This window comes from Dama dama, chromosome X, assembly GCF_033118175.1.
Source record: "Dama dama isolate Ldn47 chromosome X, ASM3311817v1, whole genome shotgun sequence".
NCBI classification, from domain to species: domain Eukaryota; kingdom Metazoa; phylum Chordata; class Mammalia; order Artiodactyla; family Cervidae; genus Dama; species Dama dama.
In genome coordinates, this window is record NC_083714.1 from 79,389,861 (window position 1) to 79,406,434 (window position 16,574).

Genomic DNA, 16,574 nt, shown 5'->3' on the forward strand with positions numbered 1-16,574 from the left:
CGACCCTCCTGGCGGATGTCAACCATCCAGGATCCCAGGAAGACTTGGTTAGCAACTGGGAGCCTGCTCGCAGTTTGGTAGAAGACGCCGTCTCTGGGGCCGAGTTTGCCCTTCACCTTCTGGCTCTGGCCTTCACCAGCCTGTCTCTCTCCCTCTGGTGGGGGATGAGCCTGTCCGCTGCCAGTCCACTGCTGACTAGCTCTCCTCTAGTATTCACTCAATCCTTTGTTCTGTGAGTGGGCCCAGCAGTGCCTTAGGCTAGAGGATTTCATGGGAAAGTTCTCTCTGTTTCTTTTTGTTTGTTTGTTCCTCTATCTCTGGCTATCCAACATTTTGGGTTGCTATCTCACGTTAGCTCCCTCAGATTTTCCTCAGGGCATTCAGGCCCGGTCCTTACCCCCAAGCAATGCAGCCCATGCCTCCCTGTTCAGCTTCCACTTGCTGGTGAGGGATGTGAGTGTCTGGGCTACTTCTCCACTGGGAGTTGCAGTTAGGCACATCATCTATGGGTTTTATTTATTTATTTTTCCTCCCAGTTATGTTACCCTCTAAGATTCCGAAACTCCACACAGACCTGCCCATGAGTGGGTTTCCTGGTGTTTGGAAACTTCTCCTCTTTTAAGACTCCCTCCCTGGGTCGGGTCTCCGTCTCTAACTCTTTTGTCTCTCTTTTTATCCTTTATATATTTTCCTACCTCCTTTTGAAGACAATGGGCTGTCTTTCTGGGTGCCTGGTGTCCTCTGCCAGCATTCAGAAGTTGCTTTGTGGAATTTGTTCAGTGTTCAAATGATCTTTCGATGAATTTGTGGGGGAGAAAGTGGTCTCCCTGTCTTATCCCTCCACTGTCTTCACACTCCTCTCATTGTGGTTTTGATTTGCATTTCTCTGATAATAAGTGATGTTGAGCATCTTTTCATGTGTTTATTAGCCATCTATACGTCTTCTTCCGTGAAATGTCTGTTTAGTTCTTTGGCCCATTTTCTGATTGGGTCATTTATTTTTCTGGTATTGAGGTGCTTGAGATTTTTTTTGAGATTAATTCTTTGTCAGTTGTTTCATTTTCTATTATTTTCTTCCATTCTGAAGGCTGCCTTTTCACCTCACTTATACTTTCCTTAGTGGTGCAAAAGCTTTTAAGTTTAATTAGGCCCCATTTGTTCATTTTTGTTTTTATTTCCATTATTCTGGGAGATGGATCATAGAGGATCTTGCTGTGATTTATGTCTGAGTGTTCTGCCTATGTTTTCCTATATAAACTCTAGGAGTTTTATAGTTTCTGGTCTTACATTTAGATTTTTAATCCATTTTGCATTTATTTTTGTGTATGGTGTTAGAAAGTGTTCTAGTTTCCTTCTTTTACAGATGGTCATCCAGTTTTCCCAGCACCACTTGTTAAAGAGATTGTCTTTTCTCCATTGTATATTTTTGCCTCCTTTGTCAAAGAAAGATCAAAGCCCTGGTCCATATGAAACCTTGAGTGCTTCCTACAGTCATCTTGGAGAATAATTGACAAAACTTAGTGGAAATGCAGGGAAGATTTTAATAAGAAAAATTAGCTACATCTTGTTTTGTGAAATTCAGTGACTGATGTTTATCTTACTACTTCCACTCAAACCATTAACTTAGGAAAATCTTAAAAGGCCACATAAATCGCTGCCTATAATCTAGAAAGTGTTTAATAGGCTTGCAAATCACAGCTCCAAGAAGAAAATGTATGTAATATTAAATTATCTTAAAGCTATTTATGTTTTAAAACATTGCATAAATACTAAGGAAGAGGAATAGTTTCAGGAGAAATTAGAAGTCTGCATACCAAAAGATGCTTCCTGACTTTTGCAAATATGAATTGTTTTTAAAATGCTTCTTGTGAACAGTGAGTGTAGCTCAGATAGACTTGTGCCTTCAAAGGAGACACTGATAATGAAGATAGATATCTCTTGTATTCAAAAACACTTCCTGACCAGTACTTTACTAATACTGTTGTTCTGACAATAAATACTAGGAAAATATAAAGTTTAGAATTAGTCAAATGTATTATGGCAGGAACAAGTGGAATTTTATTATAATGCTTACTTATAACTTAGATTACTGTAGAATGCCTTTAAATAAAGAATTTAGCTTGAATCATTTGCAGACCATTCACTTGATATTAAATGATCTGAAAAGGAAGCTGTTTTATTAGGGCAAATAAGTTCTAAATTGAGCTGATATAACTGATGCAGTAAACGTATCCATAGATTGAATATGGTTAATACAACTTTATCCTCTCAATTGTAAAAGGAATGCCCATGGAATTAACTAATTTTAATATATTTTATGCAGTTTTTTGAGCAAATAATGTTAAAGTTCCTGCTATTCTCTTTGAGACTGGTTCTCCAGTTGCAGAGGATGCTCATAGCTTATTTTCAAGCTATTTGGCCAGAGAGCTGGCTAATAATTTTTAATCATGTTTTTGATATAATAATTTACATATAATAAAATTCACCTTTTCATACATTTAGTTTTGACATTGCACACAATTGTATAAGCATGATCACAATTTGTTATTCATCTGGTGATGAAAATTTGTGTTACATCTAGTTTGGGGCTATTATGGATAAAGCTGCTATGAATATTCATGTATGCCTTTTTGTAGACATGCATTTTCATGTCCCTTGGGTAAATACTTAAGAGTAAGATTGCTGAGTCAGATGGTAAGAAAGGCTATGTTTAAGAAACTGCAAGACATTTCCCGAAGTAGCTGTATGGCTTTACCCTCCCACCAACAAAATATGAGACTTTTAATTGCTCCACATTCTTCTCATAAGCACTTCTATTGTCAGTCTCTTTAACCTAATCTATTGTAGTATGTTCATAGGAATACCAGACCACCTTACCTGCCTCCTGAGAAACCTGTATGCAGGTAAAGATGCAATAGTTTATATAACAGAAAGTGGAACAATGGACTGGTTCAAAATTAGGAAAGCAGTATGTCAAGGATGTAATTATCATTCTGCTTATTTAACTCATATGCAGACTATATCATGCAAAATACAGGGCTGGATGAAGCACAACTGGAGTCAAGATTGCCAGGAGAAATAGTAATACCCTCACATGTGGAGATGACACCACCCTAATGGCAGAAAGCAAAGAGGAACTAAAGAGTCTCTTGATGAAGGTGAAAGAGGAGAGTGGAAAACCTGGCTTAGAACTCAACACTCAAAAAACTAAGATTATGGCACCTGGTCCCATCACTTCGTGGCAAATAGATGGGGAAACAAGGGAAACAGTAACAGACTATTTTCTTGCGCTCGAAAATCACTTACGATGGTGACTAAAGCCGTGAAAATAAAAATGCTTGCTCCTTAGAAGAAAAGTTATAAGAATCCTAGACAAGGTATTAAAAAGCAGAGGCATCACTTTGCCAATGAAGGTCCGTCTAGTCAAAGCTATAGTTTTTTCAGTAGTCATGGATGGATGTGATAGTTGTACCATAAAGAAGAATGCTGAAGGATTCATGCTTTTGAACTGTGATGCTGGAGAAGACTCTTGAGAGTCCCTTGGAGAGCAAGGAGATAAAACCAGTCAATCCTAAAGGAAATCAATCCTGAATATTCATTGGAAGGACTGATGCTGAAGCTGAAGCTCCAATACTTTGGCCTGATGCTGGGAGATCATGATGCTGGGAGATCATGATGCTGGGCAAGATTGAAGGCAAGAGGAAAAGGGGATGACAGAGGATGAGATAGTTGGGTAACATCCCTGACTCAAAGGATATGATTTTGAGCAAACTCCAGGAGATGATGAAGGACAGGGAAGCCTGGCATGCTGCAGTCCATGGGGTCACAACAAGTCAGACAAGACTGAGTGACTGAACATCAACAACAACAGTATGTTGGTGGTGGCATCTCTTTGTTATTTTAATTTACATTTCCTTTATGACAAACAATATCAAGCATTTTCAAGTGTTTATTGGTCACTCTCATATCTTCTTTGATAAATTGTATGTTCAAATATTTCACCTGCTTCTTATTCTATTGGTGGGCCTATATTTGTGCTATAAGAGCTCTTTATGCATCCTGAATGCAAATCCTTTATCATATATGTGATTTATAATTTTTTTCTCCTAATATGTAGCTTGTATTTTCATTTTCTTAACAGTGTCTTTTGAAAAGCAATGATGTGGGTTTTCTCTTTTTTAAATGAATTCTTTTAAGTTTCATGATTTTTGTGTCTTATTGAAAAATTTTGCCTAACCCAAGGACATAGAGAGTTTTTCCTCAGTTTTCCTCTAGAAGTTTTATAGTTTTTGGTTTTAATTTTAGGTCTGTGATCCAATTCTTATTAAATTTTGTATATTATGTGAGTTAAGGTTTGATAATCTTTTTTGGAGGAGGTATGGATTTACAAGTTTTCAACCACTCTTTTTTGAAATGTTGAAAGACTATTCTATGTGCATTGAATTACCTCAGCATCATCATCAAAAGTCAACCAAATGTGTATGTGTGTGTACATATATATACATATATGATGCAATATATAATATATATTTCTGAACTCTCTATTATGTCCATTGATCTATATGTCCACACTTTCACCAGTGTCACACGTTCTTAACTTCTGTAGCTTAAATAGTAAATCTATATGTAACAATTCCATGGCCATTATCTTATTTGACCCTTATAACCCTCAAGTCAGAATTGCCAAAGATTACTAGTATTATATCCATTTTATTGACGAGTATATACAATCACAGGTTAATTGTCCTGCACAAGTTTACACAATTATCAGTAGATCTGGCACTAAAATCCTCCCAAACCTAGTTTATTGTTATTTTCCTACACAGCTAGGAAAAATAGTGAAGAAAGACTGAGTTTCAAATCATTGTAAATTTGGAGATATTTTCTGAATAACAGACTCTTACATAAGGGGGGGGTGGGGCTCAGCAAACTATTTGATAGTCTTATGAAAAATTTCAGTCCCTCTTTGTTACAAAATGATAATCTTTTTAGTTCTCAGTGATTGACTTTGTGAATGATACGTTCAGCATTACTGCATCTGCTATTGCTCTTTACTTGGGGTAAATTGGGCTCTGTATATTCTTAATCCTAATCTGAATGCTAATTATGTTTAACGTAGGATGACTCTTTCCAAGAAGGGAAATGTTTCTTGATTTTTCTCTTACGAGAATTTATTTAATTAGATTTCTGACCTTGCAGATTATTTTCTGTTGGTGATTTGCTTAAAAGGCAGTCTTTGAGTAATAGGATAATTTACTTTTGTGCTTTAGAATCCTTTATGCTAAAATTTTATCTATTTATCATCCCTCTAATTTGATTTATTTTTAAAAGTTTTATTGTGCATCAAACATGTGTAATCTTAGGTTTGCACAGAGTAATTTATTATTTGATGCTTTCTCCTTCAGAATGAAGAAGTCAGATTCATTGAAAATGAGTTAGAGATTCAGAAGCAAAAAAATTTTAAACTTCAGACATTTGTAAGAAGCTTGATACTAGCTATAAAAGCTGACAATAAGGAACAACAACAGGTAAGCAACAGAAGAGAACAGTAAATTGTAACATATAATAATGTTGAAAAGTGGCAAGTCACACTTGGATTCTTCATATATATTTTTTTTCATTTTTATACCTCATTCCTACTTGTCATCAAGGAAGGATTTGTTACCTCCTGACTTGTTAGTATAGCTTTCTTGGGAATAAATACTCAGATTTTGTGTGCTGCTTTAGTGGAAAATCAAAATGATTAACATACTTTGTTAATTCCAAGCCAGTATTAAGTAGGGAAAACATTTTAAATTTTTAAAATATAATTATTGGCTGTATTCTCTATCTTGTACATATTATTTCGTTTAACTAAATTTAAAGAAATTCTCAAAACAGTTGTAAAGATGGGGTTACACTAACTGGAGAGGCACATATTTTGGGACCTTCTGTGAATGAAAGAAGTGAGGCATTTGCCTCTCTTCTGGATTTCAGTTAGCCTTCCAACCCCTACTAAAGTTCACAGGTGTTTGAATACCTTCTATCCCATGATATGTTGCACATCACTAAAAAAATTGAAATTACTTTGTGAAATTCTTTGTAACCACAGTGCATCATTTACTTTTCCCAATTTAACTATAGTGTTTGATTCCACTACCCCAAAGATGAAGTGAAATGTCTTGTTTGTCACTGTGGAGTGTTTTTTTTTTTTTTAAATTCTTCCCAAATTACATTTTCTGCCTCACTTTTTCTGTTAAAATTTGTGTAATAATTTATTAATCTTGCTAAAAAAGAATAGGTTAGTGTCACTCAGTCGTGTCTGACTCTTTGCAACCCCATGAACTGTAGCTTGCCAGGCTCCTCTCTCCTTGGGATTTCCCAGGCAAGAATATTGGAATGGGGTGCCATTTCCTACTCCAAGGGATTTTCCCAACCCAGGGATCAAACCCAGGTTTTCTGCATTGCAGGCAGATTCTTTACCATCTGAGCCACTAGGGTAGCCTTAAAAAAAAAAGGAATATAAAATTATGTTAAATGTTATATTTAATACTAAATATGTTATATTTAATACTAAATGATACCAAATATGCCTCTGAGTTGTGCACTACCATGTTGATTACTGATTATCAGAGAAATTCAATGTAAGTAGTATATTACACAGGTAAGCCTTAATTAGGAAGCAGTCTCAGTGGTTTTTATTCAGCTAGAGTACAAGCATTTATTCCTTATATCCAAGCAAGATGTATGTAGCCTATTCCAGTCATCTCCAAGAAAAAAGATTAGTCTTAGCATCCCACAATTCTCCTGTTTTTAATAAGGAAAACGTCTTTATATATTTCATCAAAGTACTGGGCCACAAAATTTAAGCTGTAATTTACTCATGAGGCTTAATCCAGCATGTATATTATGTGTCCAATTTCATGAATTGTGCTTCCCCCATGCTGTACATACGCAGACATCCCAGGATGGTAGTTACCAGCCATCTTTGCCAGTTTTATTTAAACATTTTGGTTTATTATGTGAGCTAAGCATATTCCATGGCATATTAAAAATGTATTTGTTTTTTAGGAACCTAAAATAAAGATTTTAAATGAATAAGATGATAGTCTTGAACATGGCCCCCAAAGAATTTTAATTTCTAATTACATTAATATTTTAAAAAGCAAAAGTAGAAGTAGGTTCAATATGGGAGTAATTTGGAGTGTGGTTTGCATGACCCCAAAAGTCATGCATGGTTTGTATTTCAGAGTTATGGGGTCAGCTTATTCACAATTGTCTATGACTTTTTATATCTAGGGATAGCACACAAGCTGCATTTTATTTTCTAATTCTAATCTGGCTTTATTCTTCCCCCAAAACCACTAAAAAAATAAGAAAATTACCTATTGTACATTTTACCTTTGCCATTTTCCTCTGAAAAAAAAGGCTGATGAACTAAGATATGCAGAAACATTGGCTGAAGGGAGGAAAGAGATAGTTATACAAAAATTGTACTGAAAATCATAGCCTATATAATCAGCATCCAGGTAGAAAATACTGATTTTTGTAGTTGAGATTGAGTATAATGGATCTCCAAATATGGTCTAAAAATATAAAAGATACCAACACAAAAGTTACCCAAGTCATCTCTTAAATTGCTGGTCTTAACTCTATGAAATGCTTAAAGGTTTATTTCTGGAAGGACTTGATTTTTATTCTGCCCAATAAAAGAGAATCATTGTGTCATTGGTTTCTCAATTAAAAATCCTGTTTTTCTGTTAATCTTGATTTGGGTAAGTTGAGTGAGATGAGTGGTCCACAGAATATTGTGCCCCCATGAAGCAGCCCAGGATTTGAAAATATATGATAATGTCTGACTGAATATTAGCTTATCCAAACCAATAGCCATTTTAAAATAAAAATAATGTTGTCAGCACTGTACTAAGTCATTAGTTATGATCTTTCTTCCCTTGATAAATCACTATGTGATTCTATTCTATTGGGAAATGCTATAATCTTTTGAGAAGAATGGCAGTAGGTCACACTCTGACTGGTAGAGAACTTGGAGTGAAGCAAGTTCATTGTGTTCACTTTAGTCTATGAGAAAGAAAGTTCTAGCAACTGACAGAATCTGAAGATTTGTTCAGGGTGCCAGTGTTGCAATCCAGAAAGATATCGAAAAGAAATATTTTTAAATGGACCTCATGCATTAGTAGTGCCTCTTTCTGCCCCAGATATTAAAGTTTCCCTATTTCATACTGTACTGATTTTAGACAGGCAACTACATTAAACACAATGACAAAGAAATACATAGTAGTGCTTCTTTGATTTGAAGGTCTCCCCACTAGAATTTAAATGTCCTTAAGTCTGCTCACCTACATGACTCTCCAGTACTCTAAGCTTTGTTCATTGGAACACTTTGCCCTCTTTAATATGGCTTCTTTGCACTTGCAAAGTGAAATAAATCCAGTGATGTATTTCTCATAAACTATGATCAACCATTGTCAGCAAAGACTTTGTTGTACTATACTGGGTTAGTGGTAAACAACTGACCTAGAAGAAAATGGTTCTGTGCCCTATTACTGCAACCTTGAAACCTTAGAAAGCATGTAGTACCTTTAGGTGACTGCCTTGTAAACAGTACTCTCAGTTTCACCAAGAAGTTCATGAACCATTTAATAGCAGAAAATAAATAAATTTTTGTACAGACTGGAGTTAACCTTTCCTTTTGCAGCCTGACAGAAAGTTCTAAGCTTTCCTCTTTGCTCTAAAACAAACAACAACAAAAAAAATAACTATAGGATTTATAACTGTAACTTCTTTTAATAAAGAGAATAGGAGAGTATTGTCTTATTTCAACAGTGGATTTCATGTGTTCTCTGTCATGTGCCCTGTCTTTCTGTTCATTATTTGGGTAGAGGCAAGCCTGCAATTGATCTTTTTTTTAACCATTGCACCCCAAAGCTAACACTGCAACTAATGTTGTCTAAAAATTGCCGAGATATGTTACATTATTTTAGTATGGGGTGCAGCAAATCATTTAGTTTGCTGTTTCTGATGATCAAATGGGCATCAGCACTACCAGCCAGATAAAACCTGATTAATTATTTATTTCTTTAGTATGAATGCATGTTCTGCAACTCCAGATGGAACAATTACACCATGGCAAAACTTAGTTCATGGCTCTTGCCTTATCCTAATTACTGCAGAAGAGAGATGAGCAGTCCTCTACAAACATCATTACACAGCCAAATTCACTGGTTCAGCAGAGCCTTTGTGAATGCTTGGCCATCTGTATATATGACCATAGCCTAAGGAAAGAAAAAAAAAGTCACTTGGACCTTTAAAATGCTAAAATTTTGTCTAAAATAGAATAGCTGAACTTTTCCCCTAATTGCTTAATTATTTCTCCCACTGAAGTACAAAATAGTCTTGTGAACTGCATTTTAGTGTGACAGAGAGCATAACCGGGCAGGGGTATTTTAATAAGGAATACAGTTTTAAAGTCCTTTAGCAGTGATCACTGAACACTCAAAACTGGTATGAAAATCACTTATCTCAGACATTTCAGAGCATTTGGTTCAGAGTAGTTGCTCATTTCTCTCCTTATTCCCTGTTCATCCAAGGTTGCACTCTACATAATCCATACTCTCAAGATCTAGTATTTTATTACTTCCTTAATAGTATATAAAGAATTTTTCTCTTAGATAAGATGTTGTATAAGGTTCTGAGAGAGAAATGCTCCTTTCTTTAAATCTGTAAGAGTAAATCAATGTAAAAGGACCACAACTATAAAGTTGGAAAAATATGTCCAAATACTAATTCAAAACAATTGATTTTTCTGACTCAGGCATTGCTGTCAGATTTACCTCCTGAATTAGAAGAGATGGATTTCAATCATGCCTCGCCGGAGCCTGATGATACCTCATTCAGTGTGTCTTCTTTATCAGAGAAAAATGCCTCAGACAGTTTGTGATTGGGGTGGGGGAGGGATATATGATACAGCCTTTTGGCTATCCAACAGGTATGCATTTCAAGATAGTTGCATTGTGCTGCCCCGAAATTCTTTAGTTGGAAAAATATATTGCTGAAACAATGTATTCTGTGAAGGATGAATGAGATATAATGGCTGTGGTGCAAAATGGCACAGATGGTACAAAAAAAAGTATGTAAAATTTAAAAGCATTGAGAGTTTTTTCCCAAACTGATGGAACTCTGAAGGAAAATGTATTTAATTTTGAGCAGTTTAGCTATGAAATGCATAATGCCTAATTACTGAAAGGTCTTTTTTTGTTTGTTTGTTTAATAGATGAATATTAGTTTTAGTAATAGTTTTGACCAGAGACACAAAAAGATATTTCAACACAGCTTATCAAGTTACTGAAGCTTGACTAGTCGTGTTTTTGTAACCATTACATCTTTCTTCCTCTCTCCTTTTCCTGTCATCCAGATACACTTTTACTCAGGAAAGTAGACTGAAAATTGAAAACAAAACATTAAAAACGTTTTAACCTAGATAAATCTTGGGGTTCATTTTTAAACTCCTGTGAGAATTTGACGTAAGTTAATGATTGAAAATTGAAGTGATTGCTAGTATATAATTGCAAAATATTGATATTCTTCTATTATTAACCCAAATATTTGGGGGGAGGAGGAAGAGCATTATGGAAAAGTAATTTAATCAACATGAAGTCAAATAAATTGTTAAGTGTATAGAAACAAAATGTTGTAAAAGATTCATCTTAATGGGAACTCTTTCTTGCTGCAAGTGACAAATATTAATAAGATTCACATTCTACTACTAAATTTGTATAACTAAGTTAGATGAAATGTTGCAAAGTATTATAAGTTTATCACCATCATCATAATATTTTTTTCAGTTCTTAGATTTTATGAAATGGAAAGTCAAGGTAAGCCACTGAGTTTCCCTTTCTTTAATCTAGTCACTGAGCTTTGCCACTAAATTTACCTCATTTCCATATGAGGCTTGTACAGAGTTATCAGCCAAGGATAATACCCAAAAGAATTATACCACTTTGGTTGTAAATCACAGTTCTCTGAATTTCCTGAATACTATTCTATGAGTACACTCCTAAGACGAGCATGCTACCCAGTTGTTCTATTAGTAGGTACCAGATGGCACCACACAATTTTTTGCAGACCTTCCCTTCCAGCGTACCAGACAGCATTACCAAGGCCCATAGAAAGGAAAATGCTAGTTTCTCCCTGTGCACACAATATTACATATTTGTGAGTTGGCAGTGTAGAACTGTATCATATGGTTAAATTACTATCTATACCTAAAAGATTAATGAAATAGCTAGATGGTGCTTTTGGCCATCAAGTTTCTATGTCAGATATTTTTGTAATTTGTAAGTAAAGCCAATTTTGATCTTGGAATTCACAGATGCCAACTTATGAATACAGAAAGGCAGTCATGGATGTCTTTGACCTTGAAATACCCCTCCCCCACACACAAATAACTAAGGTTCATTGATAATCTTTCACTTTGTCAGCTATTTGTTTGATTTAGTATCGCTGCCATTCTACTATTATGGTTCTTTGTTAGAAATATTTCAGTTGTTAGGTATGTTCCCTTTTAGCTGAGAGCCATATAGTTCTTTTTAAACAATGTTTAGTATATCTTGTTGACAAGTCAAATTCCATTCAGAGAAAAGAGGGCTGAGTAATGGAACCTGGGATACTAAGTTTAAACTTATCAGTCACACTAATTCCCCTATGAGATAAAAAGTTCCTACTATATACAGCAAACTTAGAAACCATGTCTTAAGGTAACATGGACAAATTCAAGGCCTTCAAGTCTCTCTTAGGACTTTTTATTAGTTGTTGAGGTTATCTTTAGACTGATTTTTCCTGCTTCAATTTAAACCCCTTATTATTTAGTTCTTGCTATGAAGTAAAAAGAGGTGATACATCTTTCAAGTCTGTGGATTAAACTTGTCACACCTCAGCAACTAGTCAATAAATCAAAAAAAAATATTCATTGAACTCCTACAATAGGGACATTGGATTTCTACTCCTCAGCAAGCTGTAAACTTCAGAATAAATTGCTTATTGTCACTTTTTCAGGAATATAAATAAAAATTATGGAAGTTGAAATTTTAATAGATTCAAAGATTTTTGCTAGGTATGATTCCTGGAAGGAATCCTAATCTACAACTTTGAGAGGAAGTGTAGATGATTCCATTGTTCCTGTTTAAAGTTATATTAAAAAAGAAACTGCATAAATCATAACAGTACACTTAGGAATCCTTTTGTATTGACATTTGTGCTTCAGCATTTTTTGTAGCAGGAACCAAAGGAAATATATTGTATCCAGAAAAACAACATTGGCAGGATGAAATTATATACCATAGATTTTGAAAAACATTCAAATGTTAAATATTAAAATCTATTATGAAGAAATAAATTTTCACACATATAGATTAGAATGTTTTGAGACAATTCAGAGCAGGAAAATATCAGTTTATGGACTGCTTTGTGAACATCTTCATGACTGGGAGGAGAAAACAACTAGTGTTTCTTTCTTTAAGGCTTTGAAACCATAATGAACAACCTATCTGAAGCCATACTATCTCTCACAAAGACAGAGGCCAAAAATGAAAAAAAAAAAAGGAAAACGACTATCTTTTTTTCTGTTCACTACCCTTTGATGTCTGCTGTTGGGTTAGGATTGTCGTTATTTAGTTGGTAAGTCGTGTCCAGCTCTTTTGTAACCCCATGTACTATAGCCCACCAGGCTCCTCTGTCCATGGGATTTCCCAGACAATAATACTGGAGTGGGTTGCCATTTCTTTCTCCAGCAGATCTTCCTGACCCAGGAGATCTTTTCAAACCCATGTCTCCTGCATTAGAAGGTTGGTTCTTTACCAATGAACCACCAGGGAAACCCTGGCTTAGGATAGGCAACCAGTTTCTAAACAGGAAATGTGTAGCTAAGAGCACTTTTCAAAGTGTGTATTTTTAAAAAAGAACCTAAAGTAACCTTTCTCATTTCAACAAAGCTAAAATTAGTCCCAAGAAAATGAGAACTGCAGTTACCCGGGAGAATAGGAAAATTAGCACAAGCAAGGAAGTCATTGCAAGAAAATTGGCCTTTTCATGGAATTTAGGGATATTTTGTTGTAAGATCAGTTATCAACAGCAGGACTTTTGTACTACCATAGAAATTTTGTGATAGAAATGTTATTGTTGAGGAAGAAAATGCCACAGGCCAGTCACATCCTGTGCTCTATATATTACAAAGACCTCAAAAAATGTCGAACAGGCAATTTCTTCAGACAGTAATATCTATTTTAAGGCACTTTCAGTCAGCAGTATGTAAGTTTGTATGAGAAAACATAAGTGGTATATTTAAAATAATTCTAGGCTCGAAAATTGACTTTGTTGCACCTTTTAAAGGAAGATGAAGTAATCAGCCCATGTCCGAGGAATAGTTTCTTCATCTTGGCCTGATAGCTTATGATCATATGTAAGAATTCTGAAAACTCCTTCCTTCCTCCATATTGCAGTGATAGTATACAAGGAATATATATATATATATATATATATATATATATATATACACATATGTATATATATATATATTATATTTTTTTTAACAAATATTAGATTTTCATTCACATCCAAAAAATGCCAAATTCTGATAGGTTAGCTTTTTAAGGGAGTTCTTAGTACCGTTATGTCTAAGTGATTAATAAAAAGGTTTATTTTTGAAGCTGGTATTATCCTTGGCAGACAGCACTGTATCATGCTCTTCACCAAGCTATGCTCTGTGGTGTTAAAATGGAGGAGGCTACTAACGTGTGAGCCTACAGTCAACATACCATTGCCGCAAACAAACCTTTATTAAGAGCATATTTGCTGAGGGATAAAAGAGAATAAAGTGATTTTTTTCATGGAAATATATTGATTGCTCCATTAAAGTGTACTGAGTATGTATTGTTTGACATTGAAATTTTATTTTGCATTAACTTGCTTATTTCTTTTAGTATTTTGTGTCCCATTTTACTGGCACTACCTCTGAAACCATATCATGTTAAAACCATATCGGACAGTAATGTGAACTTTTTGTAGAGTTTTTATTTAAACTTTTATAGAGGCAATAAATGATTTCCAGCTAATAGAAACATCTCTTTATTTCAATGTTCATTTTTCTACAGATAAATTTTTCCTCCCAAAGATAAAGTTCTGATAAAAAGACTAAAAAATGAAGAGCATAATAAGGTATTTGGAGGCAAAGAAAGGAGAACATGAAGTGCTCAAATGGAAATTTGGATGATTCCCTAGCTGACATATGTATCATCCTTAATTGACTTCACATAACAGAATTACTCCAACACCAGTGGAATAGAGTGAATATTCAGTAATAGACAATAAATTTGTCCATGATAGTATATTCAAATGGTAAAGTCAGCAAGTAAAAAACCACAGTTTAAACAAAGAATGCTATTTTTACAACATTCTTTTTAAATGGCAATGTTGCATTGAACTTTTAGCTCTCTTTGACACTGGTTTAATATGATTTTAATTTGGATGAAATACACCCATACTTTTTTGGTTAAAGTCTTATGCCAGTTAAAACTTTTCATGTTATCAAATGGGGGAGGGCAAGGGATGAGCTTCAAATAGCACATCTTCAGTTTTCTTTCCCAGCTGATACATTTTCAAGAATGCTTGAAGGCTCTTCAAATGACCCAAGTCTTTCTCATATCTGCAAAAACATTGGCTTAAGGTGGTGAAATCCTTTGATTTTATAAAAATGAATGGGAATGATTACAAATATATATATTTTTGTTATTTATTTTTCATTTATTTTTATTAGTTGGGGACTAATTACTTTACAATATTGTAGTGGTTTTTGTCATACGTTGACGTGAATCAGCCATGGATTTACATGTATTCCGCATCCCGATCCCCGCTCCCACCTCCTTCTCAAATATATTTAAAAAACAAATCAATGGTTGAGTATGTTTTAAAATTGAATGATGCTTTTCAAACACTTTGAGACTAGTTTTCATTTATTGTTTATATCATATTATAAAGATAATACATGTTCATTGTAGACATTTTAGAAAATACAGATAAAAGAAAAGCATAGCAAAAACTATCACAATATTGTAAACCAATTATCCTCCAATTAAAATAAATTAATTTTTAAGAAAGAATACATGCATTTCCACCCCCTAATAATAATCATTCTTAACATATTAGTATACCTAGTTCCAGTCATTTATTCTGCATATTACATATATCCAGGAGTACTGGGATTATACTGATTGTACATTTACAAGTCCTGCTTTTTTCTTGACAATTTATTGAAAGCATTTACCCAGGTGACCAGGGGATATTTTTTTTAAATTTATACAAGAAAAAGCAAACCTAGTACTAATGAAAATGCATTTATTCTAGAAAATTAACAAGTACCTGCTTTACATAAATATTATATACTTTTTTACCTTAGATTTATAACAAATGATACTATTTCTTTACTTTCATGATAATAAAGTAGCTATATTTTGGATGCAAGTTACAAGGTACTTCTCCTTAATACTTCTACCTAAGTAATGTTTTTATCATCTATACTAGCAATCTATTCTAAACTTTAAAAATAAGATCATTTTAGGTATGAGAGGTCTCATATTGGGGACACCATTATGTACTTGGAGCAATAATTTTTTTGAAGTCAGATTGTAATTCCAATTATTCTCTCAAGAATAAGACTGTTTATTTTTATTATACTGTTCTGTTTCAACCAGTTTGGGAAGTTTGGAAAATGCTACCAATTCTGGATCTTTTTGTGAAATAATAAATATTTATATCTCCATTTTATCATATAATATGATGTATACAAATACCAAGACTATCATAATCAAGTACTTACTCTTGTTAGCTTAAAGTGGATAGCTCACAGTTCTGAGACACAGGTCACAGGTTTGATCTCCATTCAGATGAGTCAGTTTATACAAAAGGGAAACCTCTCTGCTGTAGGACCACCATTTTCAAATCTTGTCTTGCAGTTCAATAGTAGTCACAGTGCAGAAGTCACCCAGGAGAAGATGTGGGTGGATATAGTCAACCATATATGTTGCTTAAACAGTATGAAATAATGGATGTTGGGAAGTTTCTCCTGTCCATTCCCACCCACATCTCATGCCTCTGTTGAAAGTTAATTGGTAGTAATTTATTGGGAATAATTTGGTATAAAATGGAATTATCCATGACAAGTGTCAGTTCAGTTCAGTTCAGTTCAGTCGTTCAGTCGTGTGCAACTCTTTGCGACCCCATGAATTGCAACACGCCAGGCCTCCCTGTCCATCACCAACTCCTGGAGTTTACTCAAACTCATGTATATAGAGTCGGTGATGCCATCTAGCCATCTCATCCTCTGTCGCCCCCTTCTCCTCCTGCCCCCAATCCCTCCCAGCATCAGGGTCTTTTCCAATGAGTCAACTCGTCGCATGAGGTGGCCAAAGTATTAGAGGTTCATCTGCAGCATCAGCCCTTCCAATGAACACCCAGGACTGATCTTCTTTAGGATGGACTGGTTGGATCTCCTTGCAGTCCAAGGGTAAGAGGGACTAAAAGGTTGC

General features: G+C 34.7%; 1 protein-coding gene across 1 annotated transcript in view; it reads left to right on the forward strand.

The window, feature by feature from the left end:
* HDX (highly divergent homeobox) overlaps nucleotides 1-10,425 on the forward strand; it is a 213,577-nt gene extending 203,152 nt beyond the window's left edge. The window contains exons 9-10 of the mRNA XM_061136026.1: nucleotides 5,406-5,528; nucleotides 9,812-10,425. Of these exons, the coding sequence (XP_060992009.1) occupies nucleotides 5,406-5,528; nucleotides 9,812-9,937 (249 nt within the window). The 3' untranslated portion in view covers nucleotides 9,938-10,425. The remainder of the gene's footprint in view (nucleotides 1-5,405; nucleotides 5,529-9,811) is intronic.
* The last annotated feature ends 6,149 nt before the right edge of the window (nucleotides 10,426-16,574 follow it).